The sequence below is a fragment of the Glycine soja genome, chromosome 5, assembly GCF_004193775.1.
Source record: "Glycine soja cultivar W05 chromosome 5, ASM419377v2, whole genome shotgun sequence".
Taxonomy (NCBI): Eukaryota; Viridiplantae; Streptophyta; class Magnoliopsida; order Fabales; family Fabaceae; genus Glycine; species Glycine soja.
In genome coordinates this window covers 38,587,450-38,610,315 of record NC_041006.1, presented here as the reverse complement: position 1 = coordinate 38,610,315, position 22,866 = coordinate 38,587,450, and the positions used below count along the sequence as shown (strand labels likewise).

General features: G+C 34.9%; 1 protein-coding gene across 5 annotated transcripts; it reads left to right on the top strand.

Annotated features, from left to right (window-relative positions):
• The first annotated feature begins 496 nt into the window (after window positions 1–496).
• On the top strand, window positions 497–21,442 carry LOC114413114 (ABC transporter D family member 1-like). Of its 5 annotated transcripts, none has more exons than XM_028377328.1 (27): window positions 497–609; window positions 749–858; window positions 970–1,121; window positions 1,534–1,672; window positions 2,754–3,033; window positions 3,449–3,673; window positions 4,635–4,832; window positions 4,980–5,434; window positions 5,563–5,701; window positions 5,789–5,867; window positions 7,290–7,528; window positions 7,647–7,951; window positions 8,032–8,137; window positions 8,243–8,404; window positions 10,148–10,247; window positions 10,323–10,431; window positions 16,576–16,666; window positions 17,305–17,429; window positions 17,572–17,721; window positions 17,815–17,887; window positions 18,458–18,878; window positions 19,003–19,161; window positions 19,259–19,495; window positions 20,153–20,316; window positions 20,491–20,543; window positions 20,633–20,711; window positions 20,944–21,442. In XM_028377328.1, the coding sequence occupies exons 4-27, from the start codon at window positions 1,611–1,613 to the stop codon at window positions 21,028–21,030; spliced, it is 4,098 nt and encodes a 1,365-aa protein (XP_028233129.1). In that variant the 5' UTR covers window positions 497–609; window positions 749–858; window positions 970–1,121; window positions 1,534–1,610; the 3' UTR covers window positions 21,031–21,442. The 5 variants fall into 5 exon arrangements, with proteins under 5 accessions (XP_028233129.1, XP_028233130.1, XP_028233128.1 ...); XM_028377330.1 differs by having other exon boundaries at window positions 505–858; window positions 18,458–18,638; window positions 18,720–18,878; XM_028377329.1 differs by lacking the exon at window positions 749–858 and having other exon boundaries at window positions 1,065–1,121.
• Window positions 21,443–22,866: the final 1,424 nt, after the last annotated feature.

The window sequence follows — 22,866 nt, the reverse complement described above, 5'->3', positions numbered from 1 at the left end:
TAATTTTAAAAAGGCTATTTTATAATATAATTTTTTTTAAAAAAATACACTAGTTTTATTAAAAAAAATATATTAAAATTCTTTAAGAGCAAGTGCACTTCAATCCTATCCTTTATTGTAACCTAAATTGTCATTGACACAGTTTTTTGAATTATGTATACACTTTTAATATGCTACGTATTCTTACATCATTAAGGCCAATCTTACAGCAACCACTATCTTACTTATCTTCACTTATTTGTTTAAATTAAATAAATAAATGCATGTTTTCTTACTGAGTTGAGAAACAAGTTCACTTTAATCATACCTTAAAAAAAGTTCACTTTAATCTTATATTATCCTTTGTTATAATTTGAATTTATTTTATGATTTGACGTATGGTAGTTAGAGGTTTGAATGTGTGAATTAAACAGACATTTTTAATAAGAAATTAATAATTGGAAACACAAAAATATACTAATATAGATTAACCCGACCCGATTTGTCACCGGCCATGGTGGGTAGAGAAGAAGACCACCCGTGTGGAACACGTTGGTATATTGCGTTCCACACTCTAATCCCTGGCTCGCACCTATCTTCACATATCTCACCAATTCTCTCTTCTCTTCGGTTAGCTTCTACCTTGTTTGTCTTTTTTGTCTCAGTCATGTTAGTATTTTATACTTAACTAGATATATAATTCCCGCAACCAAACACGTACCTCATTATTCTTAAACCTCCTTTTCTATTCTATTCAATTCAATACCAGTGGTGGTGACTCACTTGTTGTTGGAGCAAAGCTGCTCGTGATCAATTTTCGTGTTCCTTCTTCGTTCCCACCGAATGAGGATTAATTATCAATTATATATCATATATTAGGTTTGTTTGACTTGTTTTCGTTTATGTGAAAAACGATTTCTCTATTGTATACAACTTCGGACTTCGGATGCGCATATCGAGCTTTTTTGGTTATCAATGACGTTATTGCAGAATCTGAGATGTTGCTTTGATCGCTACGGTGGGCATACTTTCACGAACAACCGAAGATGCTCGCTGTTGTTTAACTAGAATATTCTATTTTGTAGCAAATATGTTCTACGCGTTGGATTGGCGGAGCATGGTTAACGTTTTGGACCTTGAAGGTGAGCTACTGTTAGGGATTTTTACACATTTGGGATCTGCTATGGACAAATGGAGAGTTTTATGTTAGTATATGTAATATTTTGACTTTGAGGAAATTTGTTTGCGTATATTTTTGTTTAGTTACACTTAATAATGAGTGATATCTGATTTAAAAGATACCTGGTTACGTGGCTGTTGTTATTTAATTATGCTTTTGATGTGATGAGGTCTTTGTTTGGTATCTTGAACTGAAACACCATGCTCACAAATATGTGCATATGGTTTGACACGTATATGGGAACCTCAGTAATGTGATTGTGTGAGTAAACGAGCATGGTGCATCTAAAGAATGTCACTTTGCCTTGAGATTGAAAATTCCCACTGTTCTGGCTGCTGATCTGTCATTTTTCTGGGCATTTTAAATTTGGCCAGATTTTGTTGCTCCGGAAGATATGAGGAGCAATTGCGACATGTTCATTTGTTGGTAAAAGAGAGGTTGATCTTCCGCCATGTCTTCCCTTCAACTGTTCCAACTAACTCAGCATGGCCGGAGTTTTCTGGCTTCAAGGAGGTATATTAACTTTTTCTCTGAATGTTTTTGGTGATGAGTAAGTTCATTTAGATGTTGATGATGACTTGCCACTTAATTTGTTTTCCTATTGACCTACTACATCAAGTTTATGCTTTTATCAACTATTTTTTTTCCCGTAATGGCTCTAAAACTAAACTTTGTTTTGTGCTTGAAGAGAATATTTGATCACATTCTCATAATCTGCAATAGAATACATAATGCTCAAAGCTCAAAAGTTTGACCCCTTAAAGAATTATTGAGGTTCTAAATTTAAATTAAGGTCTGAAACTGCAATTGCAGCTGTTAAGTCAAAGTTTATGGTTATTTTAGAACCACATCATGACCACAATTGCATTTGCATCAACCACATTTATCTACAATTTTCTACAATATCAAGGTTTTTCCGAAATTGTAATTGCAATCAGTCAACCACAATTTAAAACCTTTGCAACAATGCTCAATACTAATACGTTTGATCCAAAAAATACTGAATAAATAGGATAAGATAATGGTTTATGCTACATCAAAATCCCTGTGTTGGAATCTCAAGACCTCTAATTCTACATACATTTCAATCTTTAGAAACAGATACCTAATAAGTATTGTAGAAATTGGTAATTATCAAGAATTTTCATTAAAGAAAAATCGTTGACCCTTAAACTTGCATTCTTTGGGTATGATTTTCTTCCTGAAACATATGCTTAAAGGCTTATCATTAGAGATCAGAAAAGCTGCAAAACTTGTCCTAATAGAACTATTGTTAAGCAATTTCTTTATTCTTTATTGATCTAAAATTTATTTCTCTAAGGTCCTGCTTCTTTAAGGGAAATGTATGTTGTGGTTGATTGTTTTTGGATGAAATATTGATGTATTCTTCCTGAGTTTAACATTGCTATCTTATATTTATCAGATAAATATTTTTCCACTTTGATTATAGCCTTGTGTCTTCATATTAGTAGTAGTATCCTGTTTTTCATTATACACTATTTTGTTTGGTATTAATAAAATTTCTACAATGTTGAACTAGTTTTGCATGCTAATTATTATATTGTTGATTCATTGTACTTCTGCACCATGACAGAAAAACTTTGCTACTTGCAACTGGTATCTTAGTTGCTGGTGGAACTGCAGCATATGTGCAATCGAGGTTTAGAGGTAATAGAGATGATTTATTAGGTGATTCCTATGAGCGCAATAATGATAAAGAACTCACAAAGGAGGAGGTCATGAAAGGAACTTCTGCACCAAAGAATAAACAAAAGAAAGGAGGGTTGAAGTCACTTCAAGTCCTTGCTGCAATTCTTTTATCTGAGATGGGCCAATTAGGTGCAAAGAACCTTTTATCTTTGGTTTCTATAGTGGTAAGTTTATTTTGTTATGGATAATTATGCTTTGTGCTTATCTTCAACATTTCAATGCACAGTTGCTTTATGTATTCATGTATTCGTTGTGATATTTTACTCTGTCAACTTATCCTTGAGATTAAGGGGTCAATGACGGACTTTGTAAGGCATCATTCATGAACATGTCATGTATACCCACTATGTAGATGAAATATATTTATCAAAATGTGTCAATGTGTTGGCATAGTAGACTGTTTAAGTAAAGGAAAAAGAGATGATTTTTTTTTTTTTATTTGAAAAGAAAACTACAGTAGAATGTTCAAGTTTGTATGAAAATAGATGTATGAATATCAGAAAAGAAAATGTGTTGGTTGATTCACCAGAAATAAATAATAATGATAGTCAATGACATTTAAATTTCACATATTTGCAGGTGCTGCGAACCACTTTGAGCAACAGGCTAGCAAAAGTGCAAGGTTTCCTATTTCGCGCCGCTTTTCTTCGACGTGTGCCATTGTTTCTGCGGCTAATTTCAGAAAATATTCTTTTGTGTTTCCTCTTATCAACCATGCAGTCTACATCTAAGTACATTACTGGGACTTTGAGTCTGCACTTCCGTAAAATATTGACTAAACTTATCCATTCTCGCTATTTTGAGGTAGATATTGCTGATTTGTATGTAAAAGCTTACTATATTTGATTGTCTGTATTGAGCTTGTTATCCATTTATGCATTCCTACTGTCATATGAAGTGTCTGTATATTTACTTGTGAACTAAAATCTTTCCGAGTTATTTTTACCTGTTTATAAGGCTTGTCTGTTTTCTTCTTTATTTGCAATGTATGAAAGTTCAATATGCAATGCTTCCAAAAATTCTGTTAGTCTTAAGTTCTGTCGTGTCTTTATACTGTTTAAAGAGGACAATAGTTGTTACAGACTCTTAATCAGCTAGGTACATGGCTTTGAACTTTCTCCCCACGTCGGATCTGCACTGCAACCTCCTCAATCGCAGCTTCCGTTTTGCTAATTTCCACACAACACGGTTTTGCTAATATCTTCTGCATAAATATGGAACTATCTCTTACTTGTTAGTTGTCATTCTAATTCTCACCACATGCACACACCAAATTAAATTTATTTTCACAATAGAGGTAAAACATAGTGAGGTCAACACATGCCCTGTTGAAAGCAAAGTAGAAAAAGAGAGATGAATCCTCCTTGAGAATTTCCGTTAACGACCTAAAATGTTAACTGAGCGTGACACCATGGGAGAGAAGGAGAGAGAAGACATGTTTTTTCTTTATTTTTTAAAATAAATTATCTCAAATTACTATAGTATCCCTAAAAAGAGTTTATTAGAATAAAAGATAAGGTTGGTTTTTCTGTCCTAAATTTTTGGTGCACCTTGCTAATACACACCAACAGAAAATGTGTTGTTTGCGTATTAGCAAACCCCTATATATATATATATAAATTGCAAGGGTGCCAATCACCATCCCATGCACTATTGCACATATTTTTGGTGGTTATAGGAAGAGTAATCCGTGTGTCAACAAATGTTATAATGTTCTATTTAGTTTTTATGTCAGCTTTCTGTTTATCATTTACTTTTATTTCAGAACATGGTGTATTACAAAATATCACATGTTGATGGTCGGATAACTAATCCGGAACAAAGAATTGCCAGTGATGTGCCAAGGTTCTGTTCAGAGTTGAGTGAGATTGTACAGGATGATCTAACTGCGGTGACTGATGGACTGCTATACACTTGGCGGCTGTGTTCGTATGCAAGCCCTAAATATATCTTCTGGATTTTGGTACTCTCATTAAACTGTACTGTATCACAGATTTCTCACTGGCAGCTATTGTTCATAATTTTGTTTTTTGTTGCTGATGACTGGAGCCTGTTTGATGTAATCTTAAGTTTAGTTGCTGTCTTTTTGCTAACTGTTGTTTCCCTGCAGGCCTACGTACTTGGAGCTGGGGCTACAATCCGAAACTTCTCTCCTGCTTTTGGTAAACTTATGTCCAGAGAGCAGGAATTGGAAGGAGAGTATCGACAGCTTCACTCGCGGTTAAGGACTCATTCGGAAAGTATAGCATTTTATGGTGGAGAGAGGAGAGAAGAAGCTCATATTCAGCAGAAGTTTAGGACCTTAGTTAGACATATTAATAGAGTGCTACATGACCATTGGTGGTTTGGCATGATTCAGGATTTTTTATTGAAGTACCTTGGTGCTACTGTTGCTGTTATTTTGATCATTGAACCTTTCTTTTCTGGCCATCTAAGGCCTGACAGTTCAACTTTAGGGCGTGCAGAGATGCTAAGCAATCTAAGATATCATACTAGTGTCATTATTTCCTTATTTCAATCGCTAGGAACTCTTTCTATCAGTGCAAGACGGCTCAACCGACTCAGGTATATTTGACTGGTCATTTGTCCCTTTAGAAGTTGATATTAGAGGACATGCTTTGATGCTATTCCTTTCTAGGGTTTTTTTTTTTTTTTTTGTATACTAATATTCTAGTTATCTGTATGTTTTACAGTGGTTATGCCGATCGCATTCATGAGTTAATGGCCATATCAAGAGAGCTAAGCCTGGATAATGGGAAATCTTCACTGCAAAGACAAGGAAGTAGAAATTACATAAGTGAAGCTAACTATGTTGGGTTTTATGGTGTCAAGGCTAGTGAATTCTACTGAACTCTTTATGAACATATACTTCTATTTATGTTTTCACATCTTGATTGTGGTGTTGCTCCCAAAATTCAGGTGGTGACCCCCACCGGTAATGTATTAGTGGATGATCTGACCCTTAAGGTTCAATCAGGATCAAATCTTTTGATTACAGGTAGTCATATGAACTCTCAGCATGCTGGTCGTTTCTAATTTTACTTTTTGTGGTTGGTTCAACCATGATAATTGATTATCTTATTTCATTATTCTTTCTTTTCTTTTGTTGAATTCTCTTGCGTATCTGATTGGGGGGGGGGGGGGAGTTGAAATTATTCATGGGCTTAATTTTTATTATATGCATTCATAGTGTCTAGAAACTAGAAAGGTTATCCATATTTTTTGTACATACATCTTTGTGCTTGTATCTACATGGCTAGAAGTATAGTAAGGTTTGTGTACTATTGAGTCCAAGTTCAATAATGTAAATGGAACTTTGTCTTGTTTCCTTTGTCTCTTTTTTATTGGCAAGTGCCTAGGTTAATGCATCCAGTCAGGTTCTGTGTCAATGACATGTTATATTCAAGCTATATTGTTTCAAATGAGTGTTTTCTGCAATTTCTGTGGCTGCCATTGTAAATTATTGAATGTTGGCTGGTTGAAAATAAAAACCGAGTATTCCCTTTTAGTGGGATAAGGCTTGGTGCTTGTTGTTCATTTACCGATTGAGTTGGAAAGCTGTCCAGAATAACCCATGACCATGAGCATTGTTTTTACCCGATTTCATCTATAACCCACTTTTACCCTTACGCATTCACCTCACCCACTGGCATGTGGTTACTAATGACTATTGATCATTACTAGTTGCTGAATTTTCTAACAGTTATTCTTTAGGTTATTCTAGTTATTTTAGGATTGCATTAATTTTTAATTTATCAATCAAACAAGACAATGTAACTGAAAAGTTTGAAGCTAAAATTAATTGTAAACTTACAGACTTGTTATTTGCCATGTTGATTATTAACTGGTTTAATAAGGTGACTGCTTTCATAATTGTTGCTTATTTTTAACAAAAGGTTTTTTGCATTGATAATTGATTTTATGTGCACCAATCAAATACAATTGAATGATAATAATTGCAATAAAATTAATTAGTGAATTTGTAGTCTAGTGATTGAGATTCTGCCCACTGATGCTACGCACTGTGTTAAAATCTCACTTCCCATGATGCATTTTGTGGTAATATCATTGAATCAGTTCTAACTCTTAAGCCTTGTTTTGTTTCACAGTTTGAGCAATCCATCAGTTCTAATGTGTGGACTAGCACATATCCATGTGTTCAAGAAAATGTAAACTAACAACAAAATAGTAAAATCCTGGTTGGTCATTATACTCCTGATGAGCAAGTGCATTTGAAGGGGACGGAAAATTAGATAATTTGGAATTGATTAAGTAAACCAAAATTGTTATGATACTTGTCTGTTTGGCTTTCATTTGACAATCTGAAAGGACTATGTTTCACTTGTATAATTGGATTTTTAAAATAAGATTTCTAATGGTTAATTGTTTTGACATGTAATTCACAATTATTTTGCTGAAGGTCCAAATGGCAGTGGAAAGAGCTCGTTATTCCGGGTTTTAGGAGGTCTTTGGCCCTTGGTATCTGGACATATTGTGAAACCTGGAGTTGGATCTGATCTTAATAAGGAAATCTTTTATGTGCCACAAAGACCATATACTGCTGTAGGAACACTTCGTGATCAGTTAATTTACCCTCTTACTGCTGATCAAGAGGTTGAGCCACTTACAGATAGCAGGATGGTGGAGCTATTGAAAAATGTGAAACTCACATCTAATCCTACTTCTATCTCAGTGCCACATTAATGTTTAGTGTTTGATGATTATATGTTATTTTAATCATTATTATTCATCTGAATTGCTTGTACATGTATTGAAGGTTGATCTTGAGTATCTATTGGATCGGTACCCGTCTGAAACAGAGGTAAACTGGGGTGATGAACTTTCGTTGGGCGAGCAACAACGATTGGGCATGGCCAGACTTTTTTACCATAAGCCTAAATTTGCCATTCTTGATGAGTGCACAAGTGCTGTCACTACTGATATGGAAGAACGTTTTTGTGCTAATGTTCTGGCTATGGGAACATCATGTATTACCATATCACATCGTCCAGCATTAGTTGCATTCCATGATGTGGTTTTGTCTTTAGATGGTGAGGGAGGATGGAGTGTTCATCATAGAAGGTTGGAACTTTACTGCACTGCTTATTAGTGTTTTACTATAAAGCTGTAATTAAATATAAGATTCAAATTTTGAACTCCAGGGAGGACTCGTCTACTGAATTGGGGAATGATACAGTGAAGGCTTTGGAGACAAAAAGACAGAGTGATGCCAAGGCAGTTCAACGGGCATTTGCTATGAATAAAAAGGTTAAGATATTTTGTGATTCTGGTGTTTTTGGTTTCTTCACGGTTCATTATCTTATATTGATGATGAAAGCTTCTCTATTTTTTTTCTGTTTTTTCTTTGCCTAGGGTTCTGCATTCTCAAATTCAAAGGCACAATCGGATATTTCAGAAGTGATAATAGCATCATCTCCATCTATGAAGCGTAACATTTCACCATCTGCTGTTCCCCAACTTCACGGTAATACAAGGGCATTGCCGATGAGAGTAGCTGCCATGTGCAAAGTATTGGTAAGTATCTTCAATAGATATGCTCCTGTAAGATTTTTACTTTATATTGTTTTAGTGAGTCAACAACTTTTCCATCATATTGAATTATTGATTAATTCTATATGCTTTTGAGTACATTATTTATGAAAATCTTAGGTGTTGTTATTTTCTGTGGTTAATTATAAATTTATAAGTCTAAATATTTCTTCCTAGATCTTTTCTGTCAATTTACTGTACTATAGTTCTAAATCCATGCAACCTGCAGTTCTAGTATACTGCTGATTGATGGTGATTAGTGACATTGTTATGTAGGTTGGCTTACTTGCAGTTTTGTTTTTAGATTTTTGTTGGTTGCAAAGTTGGTGCAATTATAATTCTCTCAAACTATATGACCTAGCTAGCAAAGTTATGCAAAATCAGGATGTCCGATCAACCAATTCAGTTTTAGGTTTGACTAATAGTGGTAATGAGTTTATTGAATCTGAGGTTATCTTAAGATCAGCATGACTTGCTAAAATTGAATGCTCTTTTAGTTTCAGGACTATGATGGTGGAGCCAGCTGGAGAGGCTAGGAAGATTTAAACTAGGAACCAACTAGGGCTTTGAAACAAAGAAATAGAATTATTTTTCTGGGTAACAACATATATGGGAAAGTTGTCAACAAGTAGCTTCAATAAAAAGGGGGGATGATAAACTTTTTAATTCACAAAGATAGCAACTTTATTCCATTTAATAGCATGGGGGCCTAGACATCTTTGACAGTCCGACTTAGCTTATTGAAAAATTATTATCAAAGATCAACACTTCCAAAAGCTTTTTAAGCTGTTTGGTGGAGGACTAGACACCCCCACCCCCCACCCCCACTCATGTGAGGGCCCTACAGGCTTGAAGCTTGAATAATACCCAGGCCTACTTTTATGTTATGCTTAAATTTAATTTAATCCTTCAAAATGGGGGTGCCAATTACCAAACTCTTGATCACTTGGTTATTTTTGGAAGATATTAGGGTTATGAAATTATTAGTCTTATTGTTAATGGGGTTGGGCTTCTGTTTGTAACACTAGTACTTAACCGGATTATCAGTATAAATGAAAGTATTAAGGTTTGGGTATTGCAATTTCTTACTATAATACATTGTTAGCTGCTATTCTGTTTTCCTTTTCCCTGTCTAAACCCTGAAGCAGTTAGAATAGCTTTGATATTATATCATAGGCTAACTCTCCCAAAATCTTGAGCTGGTTGGTGTAGGCTCACGAATGGTTTATATTTCTATCAAATTCCAGTAGCGCCTATTTAAGAAGTTAATATCAATAAGATTTCTTTACTCGTTATGCTTAAATTTCAGTGGTGCATCTGCAGTCAAGTGTCTATTGTGGTGAAACAAATGAAACTCTGGTCATTTTTTTTATACATATGAATCGAATGCAGTTATCAGGATGTTTACAATAATTCACACACACTGCTCAACCAATTGAGTTAGACCCCTTAGGCCTGGGTAACTCTGGTCATTTGTGTTATCTCATTGACGACTTACTATGAAAAGGATGTTGGTTAGTACATCTTTTTTGTATTTCAGTGATGCGTCTGCTGTCAAGTGTCTAATGCAGTGAAACAAATGAAACTATTCAGTCATTTGTGCACTATCTCCTTGATGACTTGCTATGAACCAACATCCTTTTTAAAGGATGGGTTGTGCACATTAGTTAATCCATAAATATGATAGATCTCAGGTGCATTTTTTTTATGTGTACTGCATGCTTTCAGGTGCCCACCATATTTGATAAACAAGGAGCACGACTACTTGCTGTTGCTTTTCTTGTTGTTTCAAGAACATGGGTCTCAGATCGTATTGCATCACTGAATGGTATTGTCCTATCTTTGACTTTTCATTATTAAGAGAGATCATATGTATAACATTCCAGGGTATTTATGTTCTCAGGTACTACTGTGAAGCTTGTTTTGGAGCAGGATAAAGCTTCCTTTATTCGATTAATTGGTATAAGTGTTATTCAAAGTGCTGCATCTTCTTTCATTGCACCTTCTATAAGGTAATTTGGCATTCACTTGTGTCTAAATTATTCCTTCCATGAATGAATATTTTTTGTGGGGGTTTGAAATTAGGTATTTGATCTTTAGTTTATGACTGGAATGCATATCTCAATACTTGTTGACATTGACATTGACATATTACCATTTACCATTCAATTTCTTGGGCAAAGAATCAAGTCATGATTCCACAATAAATACATGAATTTCTTCTATAAATTGATCTAAGATGCTTATGAAATGTTTCTCTATTATTAACCTGAGCCTAAATCTTGGTAATCTGCTTATTGTTCATGTATTGATATTTGTACACGACAACTGCTGTCTTTCAATGTAATGCTTGACTTGAAAGACAAGAACTTGAAAAGAAAAGAATTGAATATTACTAGGTGTGTTTTACAATATGAGCACAAATCTCTATTTATAGGCTAAACTTATTAAAGAAAATAAGGAAATTAAACATATCAAGGGAAGGAGGTATTAGACTAAGAAAGTTGCAAATGAAAAACTATGTTCTCCTATGGAGAATTCTGCATTAAATAGTGCTCATACAATTTGATTTCTGCATCAGTGCATTAAATAGCCAATCTGCAATAAATGCTATCCTACAACTGGGATAACTAATTAAGGAGATAATTACAGCTGTATAAGCATGTAAGATCTGTTTTTTTGAATGACCAACAAATTTGTGCCAATAATAACAAATATTCTGCAATTTGTGTCAATTAATAACTAATATTCTGCTAATCAATTCCATTGACATCCCCCCTCAAATTGATGCTGTTAAGTCTGAAAGCATCAATTTGCTGACTAGGAAATTATGGGGCTGATGTGTCAAGTATTTTGTGAGAATGTTAGTAAGTTGAACAGATGTTGAAATACGAGGCAAGGTGATAACACGATTGTCTTATGCCTCCCGGGTTGAGTGACAATCAACCTCTATGTGCTTCGTTCTTTCATGGTAAACAAGATTTGTGGCAATTTGAATAGCACTTGTATCGTCAACATGCAGTGGAGTTGGTTTTGCTTGTGAAAAACCAAGCTCTGAAAGGAGACCACGTAGCCAAATAATCTCAGAGCATGCGGTAGACATGGTGCAGTATTTTGCTTCAGTGGATGATTTGGAGACTGAGTCTTGTTTCTTGCATTTCCAAGAAATTGGAGCTTCCTCTAAGAACATACACCAGTCAATAGTGGATTTCCGTGTGTCTGGACATCCAGCTCAATCAGAATCAGTGTATGCTTGAAGTTGTGTTGATGCATCACTAGGGAAGAAAAGACCACGGTTGGAAGTACCAAGTAGATCCTTAATAATACGGTGTATTGCTGAAAGATGCAAATGCCAAGGAAATTGCATCAATTTGCTAATTGTGTGGACAGAAAATGGGATGTCTGATTTGGTGATGGTTAGGTAAATAAGACTTCTAACTAGCTTACGCCAGAAAGTTGGGTCTTGTAGAAGGTCACTTTCATCTCATCGCAATTTCAGATTAATTTCCATTGGAGTGTCAACAAAAGCAGAATTAGTGAGACTGGCTAATTGAATTAGATCTTGAATATATTTGTGTTGATTGACAAAAATGCCTTTCTGTTGAAAGTCTACTTCTAATTCCAAGAAATAAGTGACTTGGCCAAGGTCTTTCATGTGGAAAGTTGAATGCAACAGTCTCTTGATTGTACTAATAGCCTCTTGATCTGATCCGGTGATCACAATATCATCCACATAAACAAGAAGTATGACAATTCCTTTTTAAGCTCCTTTGTATGAAAAGTGACGGATCAAACCTGTCTTGTATGAAGGAAAAATCAAGCAGTGTTGTGTGAAACTTTTCAAACCATATTCGCAGTACCTGTTTCAATCCATATAAAGAACGCTTCAGTTTGCAAACAACATTAGGCAAAGGTGAAGGCATACCGGTTGGAAGTCTAATGTAAATTTCCTCCTTGAGGTCACCATGGAGGAATGCGTTCTTAACATCCATCTGGTGTATTTGCCAAGATTCAGATGCAGCAATGGCAAGAATAGTGTGCACAGTAGTCATTTTGACCACAGGTGCAAAGGTCTCCTCATAATTAAGGCCAAATTCTTGCTTATTTCCAAGAACAACTAGCTTGGCCTTGTATCAATCGATTGATCCATCCGAACGACGCTTTATATTGAATACAAATTTGCTGCCAAGGGGTTTGACAAAAGTAGGATAGGTTACAACATCCCATGTTTGATTTTTTTCTAGTTCTAGAAGTTTTGTTTCAATAGCTTCTCTCCAACATTTATGCTCTATGGCTTGTCTATAAGAAGAAGGAATAGGAATAAATGCTATAGTTGCTGTCAATGATAAAGGGGAAGAAAAATCATACTTTCTGGTGGTTTACTAACGCGAGTATTGCAACGTACAGGAGCTGGTGCTGGATGAAACACTTGATCAGCTGCCAGAGATTGATCGGGAGAGGGCCTTGGAGGTATGGATGGTGGATTTGGTGGAACAGCCTGACGTCTTTGATACACCAATAAAGGTTGTGGTGTTGGTTTCCTTACAGAATTGTTAGAAAACAATGGCAAAACAGATGTGGATGTAGAAGAGGGAGTGTCTTGGTTAGTTAGAAAAAAATATGTATCTTCTTGAAAGATGACATGTCTAGAAACTCGGAGCCTATGTAGATTAGGATCATAATAAACAAACCCTTTATGGTGGGCAAAATAACCAAGAAAAACACATTTAATAGATTGAGATGTGAGCTTGATGCGGTCTTGTTGGGGAAGGTGGACGTAGCAAGTACAACCAAAAGTGCGTAGATTGAAATAAGTGGGTTTGTGACCAAATAACCTGAAGAAAGGAGAATCATTGTTTAATGATTGAGAAAGCAGGTGGTTATTAAGGTGGACAACAGTGGAGAAAGCCTCACACCAAAATTGAGGTGACACAAAAGATTCCAATAAAAGGGTACGAACAACATCAAGATGAAGATTTTTCCTTTTAGCTATCCCATTTTGTTTGGGTATGAAAGGACATGACCTTTGAGATAAAATGTCATTTGTCTAGAAGAATTCCTGAAATAAATGAGATGTATATTCCCCCCCGTTGTTGGAACGCAAAATTTTAATCTTGGAAGAAAATTGGGTCTGAGCATAGGTATGAAATTTTTTGAAAACAGAGAATGCTTCATCTTTAGAGCACAAAAAATAAATCCAAGTGAAACGAGTATAGTCATCAATAAAAGTGATGAAATATTTGTAAGTAGCATGGGATATAATCGGTGCAATCCCCTATAGATCACTATGAATCATATTAAAAGGCTGATTTACCTTTGATTTATGAATTGAAAATGGTAGAATTTTGCTTTCCCCAAGTTTGCTAGAGTTGCAATCAAATTGAACAACACTAAGAGATGGGAAAATTTTATTACCAAGAACACCAGATTTCAGTAAGTCATGAAGTACATAAGAGTTTGGATGACCAAGGCGCTTATGCCATATTTGAAAATTAAAAATAGCTGATTCAGAAGAAACAAAAGGCGGAAAAGAACATCGAGCCTGAGAGAAATAAAAAAGAAAAAGACGTCCAACTTTAGGCCCTTTCGTGATCATCTTCCCTGATTGTGGATCCTGCACAAGACAATCAGATTTTGAGAATGCAACTTTGCAATCAATGTCAGTTAGTTGACCAACATAAATAAGATTACTAGTGAGACCAGGGGAAACAAAACAATTGGTTAGAGAGGAGGAAATGTCACCAATAGCTGTGATAGGTAGCTGTTTCCATTAGTAGTATGAGTTTGAAGGTTACCAGAATATCTTGTGACATTTTTAAGGGATTCAGCACTATTGGTCATGTGATTAGATGCACCGGAGTCAAAATACCACAGAGTACAAGAAGAAAAAGGTTTACCTGAAAATCCTAAAGCAGAAAATGCAGAAATTATCATTTGTTGGACCATTTCAGGGGTCATTGGTTCCGTAGAGGCAAGAGCATTTTGATTCGCAGAACTACCAGTAGTAGAAGGACCAGCCGCAGCAGTAAAGGCTGTTTGAGTTTTCCTTGGTGGTCTTATGCGGCATTCTTTAATGATATGACCATCTTTTTTGCAGTAATTGTAAAACTTTTTAGGACAGTGTGAAGCAAAATGCCCAAGTTCTTTGCAACGGAAGCATTGGACAACACTCAGGTCTTGACGTTTGGGTTTTCCTTATGCAACATATGCAACTAGAAAATAGCCACATTTTTGTTGTTCCATGGATGCTTGAGTTAGGAGACATTCTTCTTCACGAAGAAACTCATTGAGGCATGTATCCAAGGATGGAACAAGAGCTCTATTCATGAGATTGGAACGAATACCCTCAAAGTCAGATTCAATTTCATAAGAAGTTGATCTCTTTTTGTAGTCTCATGAACTTGTTGCACTGCAATTTGACCTTCATTTGACAAAACTTCATAGACAATGTCAGTGTATTCAGCCTAACGATTCATGAACTAAGAATAGAATTCAGAAATTGAGAGACTATCATGTTGAAATATGGTAATTTCATGTTCCGGCCGGAACCTTCTAGCAGTATAATTCTAGCTATAAATCTTCTTGAGATAGGTCGACATCTTGGTTGCAGTGTTGAATGGTCGGAGATTGAGAACAATATGTGGATCAATAGTGCCTATGATCCATGTCATGACTTGGGCGTCCTTGACTTCCCGCGCAGTATATTCGTTCGGCTGGTTTTCTTTGTTTTGACCAGAACTGGTGCCGTCAACATGACCCCAAAGGTTCTTACCTTTGACAAATATCTGGAACTAGAATGCCCTGTCAGAATGGTTATTGCCATTAAGGCGAATGAATAAGACGTCATACTTGTCACTAGACATAAGGCTAAGGAAAAAAAAAGGTAATCACAAGAGAGAAATCACAAAAGTAACAAGGAGCAAGAACTGGATTGTTTGGCAAAACCAAGAGGTTAGGAATTTTGGACAGAACTATGATAGGATCGCAACCTAGACGAATACCATTAGACTAAGAAAGTTGCAAATGTAAAATTGTGTTCTCTCCTGTAGAGAATTCTACATTAAATAGTGTTCATACAATTTGATTTCTACATTTTTTTTTGGAAGGCAAAATTATATTATTATTATTAATATTCAGACATAACAGTACCAGAGGTACTGAGATAGCAAATACAAGGCACTGAAAAAGCCACCTTCCAAAAGCAAAACCCACCAATACCCACCACGAAAGGAAATATTACAAGTTAACCAAAGGCCTCCGGAAGAGTGGAAGACCAATGGTTAAATGGAATATTAAAGCCTTTTTCTGAAACTTTAAGCCAAGACCAAGCATGAAATAGAGCATCATCCAATACTTTGGGAGGTTCAAATGGTGTGCCCTTAAACAGGAGGGAATTCCTGTGTTGCCAAATAGTACTAGTTAGAGCAATCCACCATATACACCTCCTATTATGATTCCTCTGTGTCCCAAAGCCCTCGCAGAATTGAATAAAATGTCTTGCTGGGTCAGCTGAGAAAGCTCCTTTAAACCGGGTTCAGCTCATAAATTCCCACCACAGCCCTATAGTCATTCTGCAATGAAAAAAGAGATGGTCAGCCTCCTCCTGGTGATTTCCACAAAGGGGACAATTTGATTTCTACATCTGTGCATTAAATAGTCAATCTACAATAAATGTTATCCTACATATGGGATATCTAATTAAGGAGATAATTATAGTTGTATAATCTTGTAAGATTTGCTGTTTTGAATGGCCAACAAATTTGTGCCAATAATGACAAATATTCTGTAATTTGTGTCAATTAATAACTAATATTCTGCTAATCAATTCCATTGGCAAGAAGGAAATAGGAAAAAAAATTATCTGAATAATTGCAAATATATTCTAAATATATAAAAGGAGATTCTATCCTAAATTAGTGCCTATTTACAATGGCTTGTGATTTAGTTCAACTACGCCCTTTTGTTGAGTATACATCCCATTGATTTCTATATTCTATTATTCATAAATTATTGATTGCACTTAAAATATGAAAAATATTAGATAATTTGTAGATAGTTTAAAGCATTGAAACTGGGAAAAAGTTTGAATAGGTTGACCTAACAAGAGTCTTTGAAAAGTAAATTTAAAAATTAAAATGTTGTGTCTTGTTCTACAGACACTTGACTGCGAGGCTAGCCCTTGGGGGGCGGATTCGTTTGACCCAACATCTTCTCAAGAACTACTTAAGAAACAATGCATTCTACAAGGTAAACTATTCATTCATTCCTTAGCTTCACTTATTTAATTTTTTTCATACTGTAAACTTGTTTTTGTGTTTATGACTTGAATAATTACTACTTCCTGATGAACCACAATCACATTTTGTTTTATTTTTATATGTTGAACCTTTTATTGAAATAATTTTATATCTCAGTCTTATTGATATCATTACATTCTACTATTTCCCCTTCAAATTTAACTCAATTTTCAATTTTGTTCTATGACCTCTTCATAGTTCCAGTGTCCCCAACTATTGAGTTAAATAACAACATTTACCTTCAGGTACATATATGTGAAGTTGGCAATTCTTAGGATTGATAGTCTTAGATTTAAATTTAACCACTAGTCATATTCTCATAAAATGTGGGAAAATAAAAATTAATTAGCTCAGGAATTTGACACTCCCTAGGGATGTTATCCCAGGAACCTTACTGATGCCACATACCAAATTTCCCCATGTCAGTAGTTTGAGAACGTAGACTAGGTTTTAATTTCACAAACAAAAAATGTGATGTTATTATTATGAATAATAAATATATTATTCACCTTGCTTTTAAGCTATTTAGGCAGATGCCGGATGACTGGGGCTTGGTTCCGAATTCACATTACATACATATCTTTGTAGGTCTTCCACATGGCAAGCAAAAATGTTGATGCTGATCAGAGGATAACTCATGACTTGGAGAAGTTAACAACAGACTTGTCAGGACTGGTCACTGGAATGGTAAAGCCATCTGTGGATATTTTGTGGTGAGTAATTCATTTGCAAAATAGAGTTATTATGTTACTATGGTGTATTTTACTTGTACATGGTCAATTAACATATTGATGCAAAATAGTTATTATGCTCTTTGTTTTTATTTACTTATCAAGTACTTTCGTTATTCTAAAGGTTCACTTGGAGAATGAAGCTGTTAACAGGTCGGAGGGGAGTTGCCATACTCTATGCTTACATGTTACTCGGTTTGGGATTTCTAAGAACTGTTACTCCAGATTTTGGTGATTTGATTAGTCAAGAACAACAACTTGAAGGAACATTTAGGTAAACTTATTCTACTGTCAGCTAACAATCCAGGTACTAATCAAATAGTTCTGTTGAAATTATTCTGATCTGTTTCTCTTTATGCTTTTCTAGGTTCATGCATGAAAGACTTTGTACTCATGCTGAATCTGTTGCTTTCTTTGGAGGTGGTGCTCGAGAAAAAGCTGTGAGCATCCTAGCTCTGCAATATTTAATGTATTTTCTTTAAGTGTGCTTGTTTGAGGACATGAAAGGTAGAAATGAAACCTGATGCTTGTCATAATAAAAATGTGGGATGACTGAAACTAGAGTGCCAATTCACCATTCAAATTTTGGACACTTCTGTTGCTTGAAAGTGAGTTGAAAGTGGTCTTATCCTTTAGGAAGCAATAAAGGGCAGTTGGGTTATACATCATCACCCTTTACCAAGCAATAAAGAGTAAAACTCAGCCTCCATCCCTGTGTTCAGTCCTCTCATAACTTTCCACTTTCTCATTTTCCACCTCCTTGATTAAGCATACCCTAAATTTTATACATGTTTATGTGTTTGATCAAATTTTATATAATGTAGGGCTCTAATATGAGGAAGTGTGAAGTGGGTCTCAGTTTGACAGGAAAAGTTCAACAAATTTATTTTTCTTTTTAGCTCCTATTTATGTTCTGATAATGGTTGGATGGCTCTACTTTTAATAACAGGAGCAGATTAAAACTATGGTTATCGTCAATCTCTAAATTTTACTCTCTTAATGTTGAGCAGATGGTCGAGTCTAGATTCAGGGAACTTCTCCTCCACTCCAAGTACCTTTTAAAAAAGAAGTGGCTGTTTGGAATCCTGGATGATTTTATCACAAAGCAACTTCCACATAATGTGACTTGGGGCTTGAGCTTAATATATGCCATGGAACACAAGGGAGACCGCGCATCAGTAACTACTCAGGGTAAGATATTTGCATTGAATCATTTACTCTCTATATTTCTCTTGTTGCTCTCCTCTCTCACAGACAATACTATACTAATAGGTGAGCTGGCACATGCACTGAGGTTTTTGGCATCTGTTGTTTCTCAAAGCTTTTTAGCTTTCGGTGATATTCTTGAATTGCATAGAAAGTTTGTAGAACTCTCTGGTGGAATTAATCGGATTTTTGAACTTGAAGAACTTCTTGATGCAGCACAATCTGGTATTTAATTATCCTTCTTTAGTTTTATAATCAATCATATAAATCAATATCTTGCTGTTTGTATGGCAGTAAATCTCTTTAATAGCCATCGAATTATGTGCTAATATGACCTTGTACTGTACAGAGAATTTCACGAGTGTTAGTGCTATACCTCCAGTGAGGGATGTTCATTCCAGTGATGTCATTTCCTTCTCAAAAGTTGATATCGTAACCCCTTCTCAAAAGATGTTGGCGAGGGAGTTAATATTTGACATTAAGCATGGGGGAAGCCTACTTGTTACTGGTTGGTATAGTCATTATTTTATTTGTTTTGTCCCTTCAGAAGAGGGAATTCTAATGTGATGTAAATTTTGGTCTTACATGTATCTTATTTTTAAAAGGTCCAAATGGAAGTGGAAAAAGTTCCATTTTCAGAGTTCTTAGAGGACTATGGCCAATTGCCAGTGGAAGACTCTCTAGACCATCTGAAGTTGTGGATGAAGAGGATGGATCTGGTTGTGGCATCTTCTATGTTCCTCAACGGCCATATACATGTTTGGGAACCCTAAGGGATCAAATTATATATCCCCTTTCCTGTGAGGAAGCAGAGGTTAAAGTACTGAAGATGTATGGAAAAGGTAAATATCTTGGGTGGGAGAAATAAGGCAGGCCTTAGAAATGCGTAAAAATGAAGTTTCTGATTATAAATTAACATAAGCAAGTTGGTAAATCCACTTAGATTCTCTATTGACCAATAATTTTGGATTATTACCATGGTTAAAGTGAGTAATTTGAAGTCTAGATGCAATGAACTACTCTTTCTAGCACTGTTAATACAAAAACCCCTATTAGATTGGGGGGGGGGGGTCCTCAACAAGGCTTTATCTTATAGTTACTTAGGGGATTGGAACAAAACCTTATTTTTAACTCTACAGCTTACTGTTTTTAGTATTTGACTCAACTAAAGTTTATAACAAGGCTACTGTGTTACTTTTCATTAATCACCGCTAGCTGAGAATAAGTTTTCTTCTGAGCTGTTCTAAGGTTGTGGCAATTCAATAGAATGGTGTTCATGCTGATATTGTTGAAAATTTCTCTTTTGCTAACATTTTATTTGGGGTTTAGGGTAAGGTTTTCGTTGTTACTTACTTTTTATTTGGGGAAAATTATTCTGGTCAGTTTTCTTTTACAGATCAAAAACAATTTCTTGTTCTCTTCTCCAACTGTTTTAAAGTGTGCATTTTATTTATTTTCTTTTCCATTTTAGCTCTGATAATTATAACTTGCTAATTCAGATGAAAAGCATGCTGACACCAGAAATTTGTTAGACACACGGTTAAAAGCTATCCTAGAGAGTGTTCGGTTGAATTATCTTCTAGAAAGGGAGGGAAGCAACTGGGATGCGAATTTAAAATGGGAAGACATTCTTTCTCTTGGAGAACAGCAAAGATTGGGGATGGTATGTAAATATATTCTCTTGAAATTTTAGACATTTTTTTTAAAATTTCTTAAATATTTTTGTTTCATACAGCATGCCCCTTAGAAAGTCTTTAATTCCTTAAAGGAAGACATTTATTATAATTTAAAGTACTCTCTTTCATGGTTTTTAACGTTGCTCACTCTGTTCTGTAAGGCACGCTTGTTCTTTCATAAGCCCAAATTTGGTATTCTTGACGAGTGCACCAAGTATGTATGATTTTCCTTTTCCTTTTCCTTTTCCTTTTCAAAGAAATTGTTACTTGTTTTTCATATCCTAAAAAAAATAATGTTGGCAGTGCAACTAGTGTTGATGTTGAAGAACACCTATATGGGCTTGCAAAAGATATGGGAATCACGGTTGTTACTTCCTCACAAGTAAGTTGATTATATAAGTATATTGGAAATAAAAATACTGTCATGGTAAATTTAGTGAATTAAGAGTAGTTCACTAATTAGTTGTTTTGATCTTGCTTCATTTCCTTCCTAGTGTACACTTATTTAGTTTCTTTAGTTCTAGATAAACCAGTTATAGCTGGTCTAACCTTAAACCTGCATGTTAGCCATAATAATGTGTGATCAAACTAAATTTCTCTGCTCCTGCCCCCAGCGTCCTGCTTTAATACCATTTCATTCCATGGAACTGCGGCTGATTGATGGTGAAGGTAATTGGAAGCTTCGATTGATCAAGCAGTGAGTTCACTAAAACAGTGTTGCTGCATGGACTTGGTATACCATTTGAGATGTTGTCGAGTCTATCACAAGCTGGCTGTTTGCGAGCATAAATTAGGTTTGCCAACAAAGGTCAATCCTATATGCTTTTATTTTAAGTTTTCCATATTCTCCAAGATTCAATGTTTACTAGGGGACTAACAAACAGCTGAAACAGCCAAAATTGTTGATAATAAGTTCGAGCACACAACCATTGCATAATCTCTGCAGTGTATAGGTGGTGATCAATCATGTATAGTTTTCCCCCTTTCTTCTTAGGTAGTTGATATTGGTTCATATGTTGTAGTCATTGGATGTAATGATTAATATTTAAATTGTTTAATCAATAAAACAGCAGAAAAGAAGGGCTCTTCGAGCTAATTTGTTGCCTTCAAAAACTCCCATGCTGTCGTGTAAGATTTTTTCTTTTTTTTATGTTCTTTACTCTTCTTGTGCCACCTGAACTGCTGTCATCCCTTGGCGTTGCCTTCATTGTTCCTATGTGGCCATGTTGTATTACTGAATTACTCGGGCAATAATACGAAACTTACAAAAAATCTATTTCTTAGTCAAATTTTGGAGATTGTGCTAGAGTAGGCCCTAAGCATTCCAATTTCAGTTGGATCTTTTCGCATACTAATTTTGGTTTGTAATTTAGTTGGTTAATTAGCTATTTATAATTTGGACTGTTATGAATCATGATGAAATGTTTAATACTTTGATAATTTTTTTCGTTCTACTTAATTATATACTTGATGGTTTGTTTAACATGTATTTTTTTTTTCAAAAAAAGAAGCAAAAAAAAACGGAATAATGAATTTAATTATTAGATTAAATTGATATTGTATTTAAACTGATTTACATTGAATACCAATTTATTTTACTTAAGAAGGGATACAATATTGTTATAATTCACATTAATTCTAACAAGCTTCTCAAACCTCCATACACGAAGGAAAAGGGGGATCGAAAAGAGTAAGAAACTAAAAAGTAAAATTGGGTGAAAAATGATTATCCTATAAATATTATAATTTAACTAATTAATATTTACCTAATCAATAACTTTTATAAAGATTTTTCTTTATTTTCACTCTGATTATTAAAAAATATACGAATGAATTAGTATATTTTTCATAAACACTATAATATCATGAAAAAACACCCTGAACGGAAGAGAAATATTCAATGAACCGTAGTTGGCAATGGAGAGTTATTATGCGTTGAAAACTGTTGTTTGCGCCTTCAGAATAAGTTATTTTTCATGATATTTAGGCTCTTTCCCTTCTTTGTTTAATCTTTCGAAATCCACCCTGAATTATTGCATGTATTAATGTGAGTTATCAAAATATATATATATATATATATATATATATGTGTGTGTGTGTTGGAACACCGAAATGCAACAACTTTTGCCAACTTTGCCGTCCACATCCCTTGAATTATTTAACAAAGACTCTAATAATTTATGAGGGTATCTGTTATCTATAATAACTCACGACTCTAATAATTTATGTCTTAGCACTTAGATCTACCAACTAGAAATAGAAGAAACCTTTTTCTTCCGTTATTAACAATTAATTAATAAACGGAATTGATTAGTCGTTAGACAATTAAAAGTAGAAGGGTCATTGCCGTTATTGTTGTAGGCGTATCCAAACCACAAATGTTAATTAGGGTGATCACTGATGAATTGCAACACGTTATACATGGCCTCTTCTTCATAAGTTCATGTTGATAGAGGGAGCTATGGCCACAATTTTTTTTAATACTTCGTGTTTAAGTTTGAAAATCGCACATACACCCCTTTCAAATACCAAAGTAC